The following is an 11521-nucleotide window of genomic DNA, read 5'->3' on the forward strand; positions in this document are numbered from 1 at the left end:
CTTGATAATCATTATCTTCCTCTTCTTTCTTTTTTACAGGCCATATACATGAATATGAATAATTATATACATCATCATCTACTATCGATTTTGAATTACCTGTTTTTTGTTATCTATTGTGCAATCGTATGTCTGATAACATTTTACAAAACCTGTTTTTTTTTTGTTTTACAGTAATGATTATCGCTGGACTCATCACATAACGTTGAAGCTTTGAATGAGATCTAATGTTGTACTACCTTCCATGAACTCGGACCTGGTATGAATCTGCATAATCATACTATTTCTTCTCCGTTTTCTTAAAAGGTGGTATTGATACGACTAATTACACAACAAAGAAGCTTTGAATGGGAGCAAACGTTCTAAGAATTTTGATGACAACAGTAGAGGTACGAGTCTCCATAATCATACTATCTCTTTCTTACTTTAAATATTGTTCTTGATACTTCGTAGTCATCATTTTCACATTTATTATTCATTTCAGCTGTTAAGCGACGAGGTCGTGGATAGATATGTGATCCAATTCTCCAACCTCTGGATGAGGATAGATCAGATAACCGATGAAATATTATTGAGCCTGTGATAACCACCGAAGCATCTGTCATGTCTGGTGAGTACAATATATATGTTTTATTCAATAAATGAAAGATCTGCAATTTAGCTTGGAATGATTGTGTTTAATAATGTATAAATTTAATCTGTGAGTGCACTTTGTCGAGGTCGCGAGTCAGCTTGGACAGGTTTTTACGTGATAGGTTGCTCAACATGAATCGTACTGTTCTGGGAAATCAATGTTTTCTATATTTACAGCATATCTTAACATATTACGTAGCAGTGCATCGTTCATTGTTCAATTTTCCATATACATTTATTTTATGCATTTCAATCTGCAGGTAGAGATAAAGAAAATTTTGTTTCAAATAGACTGAGTATGTGACTTGATGACATTGTGTTATCATATATATTCTATAATATATTGATGCAACTAATCTTTCATCTTATATCATTCTTCAATTATCAGGTTCTCAGCAGAGTGATATAAGTAGACAGTCTACATCTAGCAAAACCTCTACTATAATGTCATCGAGATCTCACATTGCCAATAGCCGTACGTTATGTAGACAACATGTAGTTAACATTGTCTGATCACGTTCTACAAGTTTGTTAATCGAAATAATGTTTATTTGTAAATTGTTTTTTATCAGGCTCTAGTAATTCTCAACTGATTTATAGTCCGCATTGCAATAACAACCCAATACTATCCTGTATAACTAATTATAAGTGTTCAGTTGTTAATCCTTTCTCAATCCAGATAACATATACATATATCATAATTTATGTGCTGCTATGGTTTATGAAATGATTTTTTTAGGATCCACTCTACCAAGTTATATCTCAGCATATCCCGCGTCAAGCAATAATACACCAATTATGTCTTGAGATCTCACAATGCCAGCACCTGTATGTTAGTTTGAAAGTTTATTCATACTTTTTGCCCACCGATTTAAGATACGTTATTTAACCATGTTTGGCATAACACCTCATGTGGCTGTATGCAAATAAAGTTACATATCATGATTTATGGGTTTGCTTTTAAATTTATTAGAATTTTTTATTTGATTTTGTTTGGCTTAATCTTTGGTCAAACAATAATGAATCACACACCGCTTTCCAATAACAACCCAAACATATCCTGTATATCTAATCATAATTTTTTAGTTCTTATTCCATTTTCAGTAGCAGTCCATTATTATGCTCTACATATTTGCTTGACGAAGTGATTTATTTAGGTACCACTCCGCCTTCAAGTGTCAAATCATATATTCCAAATAAACAAACATCAAAGGGTTGTGCTGAATCTGACGTATCAGGTAATAGTTTTGTTTCATTTTTAAACACGATACATGAGATAAAGAATTATTACTAATATAATATTTTTGAATATATTTCTATAAGATTTTCTCTTTTCCATAGAATCGAAGAGACGTTACACATGCGCTAGCATATCTACAATACTACGTAACAAAAAAAATAAAGGAGAATATTGATCCTGCTTCACAGAGTATGAGAAGCTGAATTTGGTCATGTTCATCTTATTTCCAGGACTGACCATCATTATTTTCCAATTTTATTTGTTTTTTTATTAGATAACATACCCACATTATTGTAGATGTTTCTCTTAGGCAGAACTCCGATATGAGCAACAATCGATTATCTTCTCCCGTGACTGCCAACCTGATTAATAATTTTGATGAAGCATATGATGGAACACATAACTTTTTGATGAAGGTATTTTTTATTATTGTTTGTTAAAAATTTTGCATGTTTGTCGCACGTAATTAGATAAATTTAATTAATGCACTATTTTATTGTTGTAATACAGCAGAAGCTGAACCCGTGGATTTTCCTGGGATTGATCTTTGGGAAGGTTATGTTAATATTGGTCCGCCAACCTCAACATGTGTTAAGTGTGGTGCCCGTATATGGAATATGGAACAGAACAACAAATCCAACAAAAATAGTTCGTGTACCTTTTCTCAGTGCTGCAAAAATGGACAGGTTCAGCTCCCACCTGAGAAACAACCGCCTGTGCCTCTAAGATCATTACTATATGGAAATGATATGACAATCCACTTCAAGTTAAACCATATTCTTTACAATTCATTATTTGTGATGTGTTCCGGTGGTGGTAAAATTGATCACAAAATTAATAATGGAGGAGCACCCTATTGCTTTAAGGTCAAAGGTCAAAATCTTTATCTTCTTGGTAGTATGATTCTGGCAGATGGTGAAGCTCCCAATTTTTTTCAAGTATACATTTATGATACTGAAAATGAATTGGAGAATATGATAAATCTAATAGGTGGATGCAGAGATGAAATTGATGACAACATTGTTGAGGCTTTGATGGACATGTTAAATCAGCATAATGAACTGGTCAGGCAATTTCATACTGCACGTGAGCGCTTCAAAGACAATGAACATGATGAATTTAGATTGGTTCTATTATCTTCTCAATCAACGAGTGGTCGTACGAATATAATCGTACCAATATATGAGGTTGGAGGTCTTATAGTAAGTACTAATGGAAATTCATTAGGTTTTCGAGATAGAATTGTGGAGACGCATACAAATAAACTTCAGAGGGTTTGGGAAACTGACATTTTTTATGCAGCTCCAGTATCCACTTTTGTTTCCCCATACAGATGAAGGTTTTCATACAAAGATTCCTTTTAATAAAACAAAGGTATTAAAATCAGCCAATATAAATCCCGATGATAATGATTTTGAAAAGAAGCGTCCAGAATATGTTTCTATGAAAGAATATTATTGCTATAAGTTAATGATTCGCCTTTCTGAAGGTATACTGGATACTCTCATATGTTTAATTTTTTTCAGTTAAGGATTAATAGCTTCATGAACTTATTCATAAATTTTCATATACCACATTATTTGAATCAAATTTATGTTTGTTAGGGTTGACTCTTCATTTATCAGGTCGTTTATGGCAACAATATATCGTTGATGCCTTTTATGCAATTGAATAGTATCGATTGGATTGGGTTACTACTCACTAGACAATTATAAGGTCAGATCTGTATACTTCCATCCAAGATGCTTTGCGTAAAAGTAATCACGATCTCAATTATGTTGGAAAAGCTGTTGTATTACCTGCATCCTTCAAAGGTTCACAAAGGTATATGTAACAACATTTTAAGGATGCACTTGCGTTATGTAGGGCTATTGGACACCCTTCTCTTTTATTGACAATGACATGTAATACAAAGTGGTCTGAAATAAACACGATGATGAAATCTTTACCCGGTGTTGATGTGTGCGATGTACCTGACATAGTTTCTAGAGTTTTTAAACTCAAGTTGGATCATCTCATGCATTTGATAAAGAAGAAAAACTACTTTGGAAAATGCATAGGAGGTAATTTTTTATGAACCTTTCCTCTTATGACAATTTAGAAACTCTTTACTCTGAAAATTTAACTCAAACATATTATACAGTTATGCATGTAATAGAATTTCAAAAACGGGGTCTTTCACACATGCATATGTTGATTTGGCTACACCCGGATGCTAGGCCCAAAACAGTTGCTCAAAAAGATGCTCTGGTCAGTGCTGAAATCCATGACAAAGATACAGATCCTGTTGGTTATGCCGCTGTCAGCAATTATATGATTCATGGTCCCTGTGGAGTTGACAACACCTACTCACCTTGCATGGTTAAAGGAAAATGTATGAGACACTTTCCTAAGAGGTATCATAAAATGTTATAAACTGTTCTTTTTTTATATTTACATGGTTTGAATAAATCAAATTAAAGCGTACACATATTACTATAGTTGGAATCATTGCAATGTAATTATATACAGACTAAACACTTATAACATGTTGTCTGGGAAAATTCATTGCAGGTTCAACGGTAACACGTATATTGATGATTGCGGTTTGCCCATTTATCTCAGATGCAACACTGGCAGAAATATAAAAAAGAAAGGTGTTTTTTTTGGACAATAGGTTTGTTGTTCCATTTAATAGAGACTTATTGGTTCTTTTTCAATGCCTTATAAATCTCGAGGTCTGTAACAGTGCTCGGTCCCTTAAGTATATATTCAAGTATTGTCTTAAAGGTCATGATACTGCTACTATGGTCCTTTAAAAAACAAATCAACGCCTGATAGTAGTGTATCGAAGAAGCAATCCTGTTTAAATGAAGTAAAACAATATCTTGTTGGTGGTTATGTTTGTGCCTCTGAAGCAGCATGGAGAATATTTTGGTTTATTGTACATTCTTGATGGCCAATGTTGATAGATTACCTATTCATTTACCAGGAAACAAGTACGTCAATTTTAGAACAGGTACAACACTATCTGAAGTTGTTCAACAAGCTGATAGTAAAAGGACAAAATTTGAGGCTTGGTTCGAAGCTAATAAAGAATTTCCAACCGCTCGAGATTTTACGTATGCTGAATTTCCTACGCATTTTACGTGGCTACCCCGAGAGTGTAAATGGAGACCTCGCCAAAGAGGTGATGTAGTTGGCAGATTAACAAAAGTACATGCTACTGGCGGTGATTTGTTGTATCTCCGTATGTTATTGATGCGGAGAAAAGGCGCTATTTCATTCGACGAGCTAAGGACGGTTGAAGGTCATGTTTTTGAAAGTTTTAAGGAAGCATGTGCTGCTATGGGGCTTCTTCAGAATGACAGCCAATGGCATGAAGCAATGGTCGAGAATTCTCACTTATCTCTTGCGAAATAGCTCCGTGAAGTGTTTGTTAACATTTTGGCATATTGCTCAATATCTGTTCCGCTGTATTTATGAAATGCTAAGTGGAAATGTATGTCTGACGATATCATCCTGCTAAAATATAAAAAATGTATGAATGGAAATCTACAACTCCCAGTTTATGCATTCAAAATTTTGCTCTTGCAGGTAGGACTATATTTAAATTTGGTTGTCATTCTTAATAATTACATATTTGTCCACTCCGTAGTCAATCTTTTTATCTTATTAAGAGGATCAAACATCGATATTGTCCATATTTATCTATTTTAAATATATTATAAAAATAAATACGTTGAACTATATTATATTTATTCTTGCAGAAATTGAAAAACTTTGGAACGATATTGGAAAGAGCTTAAAAGATTTCCCGACAATGCCTCAAGAAGTCTTTCTTTACAACAGTGGAAATGGTTTAATTGCTGAAGAAACAGGTTACGATACAGAGTAAATGAGATGGAAATATGATGAAAATTATATAAAGTTGAATAAAGAGCAAAAGGAAGTGTACGAGGCTATTGTGGAAAGTGTAAATTCCAACAAAGGAGAACAATTTTTTGTCTATAAAAGTGGCCGATGTGGGAAAACATTTATCCGGCAGACACTTCTCTGTCGCCTTCGTTCTGAGCGTAAAATTGTTTTTTCAGTAGCCTCATCAGGAATTGCAGCTGTTTTTCTAGATGGCGGTAGGACAGCTCACTCATGCTTTCATATACCTATCATTCTAGATCAATGCTCTATAGCTGGAATAAAGCACAATACTGATCTTGCTGAATTATTACAGAATACAAGTTAAATCATTTGGGACGAAGCACCTATACAGCATCAGCATGGTATTGAGAGTGTTGATAAATGTTTAAGATATGTTATGGCTCCTATTGATCCCACTAGAACATCAAGGCCATTTGCTGGAATAATTGTTGTATTTGGTGAAGATTATCGTCAAACACTGTCGGTTATCCCAAAAGCTTCCCAAAGAGAGATAGTTGGAACAACACTGAATCGATCAAAGTTGTGGGATTTCTGTAAAGTCTTCACCTTACGTTAGAATATGAGACTTCATTCGGGAAATATAGATGAGCGGAACAAGATAATTACTGAATTTGCTAAATGGCAGCTTGCCATTGGCGATGGCAAGGTCCATAGCATTACTAAGAACCCTGGAGATGATGGTTTGATAGATTTTGAAATTTTAGAGTAGTTTATTGTTCGTGGAATAGATAATCTAATTCAATCTTTATTTGACATAACCTATCCAGATTTTCTATCGAACATGTCTTCGTACGATTATCTTAGATCCACATCAATCCTTACTCCTACAAACAATCTGGTGGATGATATAAATGACTTTGTGATTGAGAAAATTCCAGGTAAAATTCATACCTATTTCAGTCAGGATTCCATAGATGACGATGGAGGGGAGGATAATGATTTTGATACTGCCTTTCCAGTAGAATACCTCAATTCAATTAACATGCCGTGTTTGCCAAAGCATGAGTTATAGATTAAGGTTGGTTGTACCATGATGTTAATGAGGAATTTCAATCAGATTCTTGGTTTATGAAATGGTACACGAATGATAGTCACGGCATGCAAAAAAAAATTCTATAGAATGTAAGATTATTTGCGGTTCCAATGTTGGTGCAAAACACCTTATACCAAGAATTGACATGGTTCCAACTAATACCAAATGGCCATTTGAATTCAAAAGAACTCATTTTCCTTTACAACTCTGTTTTGCCATGACCATTAACAAAAGCCAAGGACAGTCCCTCAATACTGTTGGACTGTATTTATCGAGATCAGTGTTCTCGCAAGGTCAACTTTATATAGCTATTTCAAGATTAACTTCTCCAGAAGGACTTCATATTCTGATATTAGATGATACTGGATGTTTTCCAAATCTTACGTCTAATGTTGTATACGAGGAAGTATTCTATAATTTACCAAAGCTTGACGATATTTGATTTTATTTGAAAAAAATGTTTGGGTTTTCCTCTCTATACGGATTATTTGTCCATAAAATTAATGTCTGATTTGACCTGATATAACCATGTCCATATCTATTACTAATAACAACTTTGATGTTTATGAAGTTACCTAAACAGATTCAGTGCCTTTCATTATGATATTTCCATTTTGAAGTTGATGTTAATAACAACTTTGATTTGTATGAAGTTACCTAAGCATATGTAATTCCTCACATTATGATGTTGCCATTTTGAACTTATCCATATATGGAATAATGTCAATTAGATATGTATTATACAGTTGTCTTCTGTTTTATGAAGAAGATTTGTATATATCTGTTTTTTCATTTTTAAAGAACTTTTATCGGTCATCATGATCAACAGTATCATTTGTGTATTCATATAACATGATTTTTCAAATTTATTTTTATAAAAATAAAGAGATATAATATATAATTAATTGATGATTGTTGGCAATCTTTCTAATTGTAACAAAAATCAGTGATGTAATCTTATTCTAGTTTATAATCTTTGTTTTCATACACGTTCATATTCCCTCCATTACTCATAATCATCATATATAAAACCATGATGCAATGAACACTTAATCCGTCAAAACCCTACTATCATCAACAATTTCTGAGGGTGAGTACGACATTTATGTTTGAATTTCATTTTTCGATGTTAATTCTATGTGTGGCGCCCGCCAAAACTGGGTCGGAAGTTTGGGATCCACAACACATACACAATATTAACCCTGTATAGGAAATAATATTTGCAATGACCCTGCTTTACATAACCACGGATCACAACAGGTTAAAGTATGAAAACAAGCGACAACCTTAACTTTTATTATAACGTACCAAATCCCAACTAATTTAATTTACAACTAATAATGAAATTATTCTTACAATCTTGCTATCTCACTACCATATAAAGCTCCTGCTAGCTCGATCCATCTCAATCTGGAATCCTAGCTCATACTTTGGAATGAGGAATTTCGCTATCAACGATATCCTTTTTAGCTGTAGAATACATAAAAGATTCGCAAGAGTGAGCTAACTAGCTCAGCAAGTCATAATTACAATAACTGAGGTTAAACAATGTTCAAATGAAATGATTCAGAAGAATCAAGTTTCTCGTTAAACAATCATTAAAATTGGATATTTATTTTAAATTTTAGAACCAAGGTTAGGCTGCTGATCAGTCACGCAGTAACCCCGAGCAAGGCATACGGCTCTGCTCTATAAACTGGATCCAAGGCACACATTGGCCTAATTCGACCACGAATCTGGTCTGACCACGAATCTGGTCCACATAAAGAAAACTATCCAATTCTAAAGTAGTTCAATATGATAAACAATATATCTCAATAAAACAAGATCGTAATGAACAGTAATAAAACATTTGTATAAGAGCATGGTGCAATTGATGAGTACCACGAGGGTATATCAAAGTATGTATAAGAAATGGCCTTCAACCTATAGAAGAATCATGTATTAGATGAACAATGGTTTTACAAGGTTTAGTTATTTGATGTTACAAAGAATGGTTGGGGTATAAAAGTTTTTGTATGTTCAAATAATCCTGTTCCAGTGTTTGGTGGTTATATATTTGGAGAGTAGTATCATATTTGTGTGCTTTAGTATCTGAAAATCAACAAGGGATGGTTTACAAAGAATAAGGCTTACAGCTTAAAGATCAAATGATGTGATCCAGGTTCAAGGCTTTATGATTCAAAGTACTCACAATATAAACAGAGCTATTTTGAATATTAACGATATGTCACAAGAGAATTTAGAAATATTTTCAATATATCTCGAGAAAGGATTAGAAGTACTTGCCTTATCACAAATGATTCAAACTTCACTTGTACTTGTCTAATGACTCTATTCAATAACCACTCGTCTACTTTTCCTATGCCTCGCTTCTATTCTCTGATCACTTGCTTTATTTTCAACGCATCGATTCCATTTTCTGATCACCTGCTTCCCTTTACTATGCCTTGCTTACTCTGCTAGGCATCATAAGTATCTATCAATATTCATCTCTAATTGTCACATAGACGCCATAAGGTTTCATCTACCCTTCGTTTCCCCCAAATCCGATTTACGGATTGAAATATACGATTAAAACAATTATATAATATATACATATACATTTAACACATCAATCGGTTCACATATAATACATAACACGTAAGATTTTCGATGAAAATGCTTTTCAAAGATGATTTGATGTTAAAATGATTTTTCGGATATTTAATGTGAATTTTTAAGCATTTTTCAGAATTTAAACGGGCCGTCAAATCATTTTAAAACAGTAAACATGGTTTGATTGGCCAAATATGGCTTTAGAATAATTTTATAATAATTATCGAGCCTTGAAAATAATTTAAAATAATATTTTAAAGCTCGAAATTATATTTTAAAATTTTTAAATCAAAAATAAATAATTAAATCTAATTAAATAATTAATTAAATCAATTAATAATTAATTAAGTCAATTAATCAATTAATTTTTGAATTAATTGACCAATTAACTAATTAATTATTAACTAAAATTAAATTAATTCAAATTTATTTTTGAATTAAAAAGAATATTTGAAATTAAAATAATGATTTTTGAAATTAAAAATGAATTTTAGAATTTAAAATAATAATTTTGAATTATTTTTAAAAATAAATTCCAGATACAGGTTTGTATAATTGGAATTGGGGAAAATGAATCAAAGCCGGATCAGAGTTTAAAAAAACGGGTCATGAGGAACAAGATCGGGGTCGGTTGAAGCCGACCGGATTCTGGAAAAACAACCCAGTTTCCGGCGGTTTTGACCGCCTTCGGTGATCCCCGATTACCCCCAAAATCTGTTGTTTTAATTCGTTTAACAGTCTAGTCATCAAAATTACAAGCCCAGAAATCAATCCTAGGTGACAACATCTTCCACCGGCCGTGTAATAACGATTTCTGGCCTTAAAACCATAGAAACCGGTGAGCTATACAAGGTTTTCCGGCGACGATCGAAAACACCATTTAATAAACCGAATTCAACAATAGAGGTACTAAATCGAAGCTTGTGTGATATATAATCTAACACAATCAATTTCATATCCTAACCACCAATTATCAGCTCGTAATATCGAAACAAAATGAAGAACACAAACTTAAAAACTCCAAACTCGACTTAACACAAATCGTACATAAACTTCTCAATTAAATGCGTGAATAACTTGCAATTTATCAGATAAAACTGTTTATAACATCAAAATAATCAAACAAACATTAGAAACAAAAGTCCCAATTCTTATTTATAAACCCTAAAATTCGGATTTGATAATTAACAATCGATTGATTGATTTGATGACGAAATCAGATAGAACGGATCGTAGGCTTTAATCTGGTTACTCATTCATCAAAAACCGAAATCCCCATCATCTCCAAATGATCGATTGATCTTTAAGATTACTAAGAACAAGTATTAAAGTTTTCTATTATTTCTTTCAGATAATTATGAAATTTTCTTACTGTAAAATTATGTTTATCTGTACAGAATAAGATATTGTACTGGCTATTTATATTTACGGAATATTGGTACCCCGTTGGATCATACCGGATATAAAATATTACGTTTATTTGAGAAAGCCGATCCAAAACGGCATCGATTTTGGGATAATTATCCAAATCTGTACATTTTATACTGCGGTCTTGGTCTCAGCGCTTTGGTTACACGTACTACGAGATGATAATTATAATAGTTTAATAAAAAGATCCCGTTTATCAAAAATACGGGTTTTATCGATTTATCGAAACAAATTTTGTATCGAAAATATTACGCCGGGACCCGCACGGGGAAAATTGTACGCCGGATCGAAAAAGTCAAAACATGGAAAATGCTCGGAATATTGCAATTAGGTTAGGAAGGAGTTTTCGGAAGAGTTTTGGGTTATAAAAACGTAAAAATGGTTGAAGTCGGTTGGTTCCCGATTATACAAAATAGTTTATTAATACTCGGAAAAATAATTTATAAAATCCATAAATCTTTTATAAAAACATATAACAATATAAAAATTGATAGAAAAATATCACAATTATCTATACTTTATTTTGGACTTATAAAAACTAAAATACTCAAATTATATCATATTTACATATCCAAACACAGATACCACTTCACAGATAACTCACCAAAAATTCATATAATAATCACATAAAATTTATTTAATTTCAAAAATAATTACACGTCATATCCCGG

General features: G+C 32.7%; 2 protein-coding genes across 2 annotated transcripts; both read left to right on the forward strand.

Moving 5' to 3' along the window:
- The first annotated feature begins 1449 nt into the window (after nt 1-1449).
- On the forward strand, nt 1450-4529 carry LOC141719035 (uncharacterized). Its single transcript, XM_074521419.1, has 8 exons — nt 1450-1461; nt 1975-2062; nt 2171-2289; nt 2344-3180; nt 3579-3697; nt 3740-3936; nt 4032-4269; nt 4427-4529. Exons 1-8 carry the CDS (start codon nt 1450-1452, stop codon nt 4527-4529), a joined length of 1713 nt encoding a protein of 570 aa, XP_074377520.1.
- A 1221-nt stretch (nt 4530-5750) lies between these two features.
- Nucleotides 5751-6803, forward strand: LOC141719036 (uncharacterized). Its single transcript, XM_074521421.1, has 3 exons — nt 5751-5985; nt 6376-6471; nt 6559-6803. The coding sequence occupies exons 1-3, from the start codon at nt 5751-5753 to the stop codon at nt 6801-6803; spliced, it is 576 nt and encodes a 191-aa protein (XP_074377522.1).
- The last annotated feature ends 4718 nt before the right edge of the window (nt 6804-11521 follow it).

The sequence above is a fragment of the Apium graveolens genome, chromosome 4 (genome assembly GCF_009905375.1).
Source record: "Apium graveolens cultivar Ventura chromosome 4, ASM990537v1, whole genome shotgun sequence".
Taxonomy (NCBI): domain Eukaryota; kingdom Viridiplantae; phylum Streptophyta; class Magnoliopsida; order Apiales; family Apiaceae; genus Apium; species Apium graveolens.

Bases quoted from the DNA above. Each gene is read 5' to 3' on its own strand.
- LOC141719035 (XM_074521419.1), top strand. The intron at 3,181-3,578 runs GTATCCACTTTT...ACTACTCACTAG, and splicing joins ACATTTTTTATGCAGCTCCA to ACAATTATAAGGTCAGATCT. The intron at 3,937-4,031 runs GTAATTTTTTAT...TGCATGTAATAG, and splicing joins CTTTGGAAAATGCATAGGAG to AATTTCAAAAACGGGGTCTT.
- LOC141719036 (XM_074521421.1), top strand. From the start codon at position 5,751: ATGAGATGGAAATATGATGAAAATTATATAAAGTTGAATAAAGAGCAA. The intron at 5,986-6,375 runs GTAGGACAGCTC...CGGGAAATATAG, and splicing joins AGCTGTTTTTCTAGATGGCG to ATGAGCGGAACAAGATAATT. The intron at 6,472-6,558 runs GTTTGATAGATT...TAACCTATCCAG, and splicing joins TAAGAACCCTGGAGATGATG to ATTTTCTATCGAACATGTCT.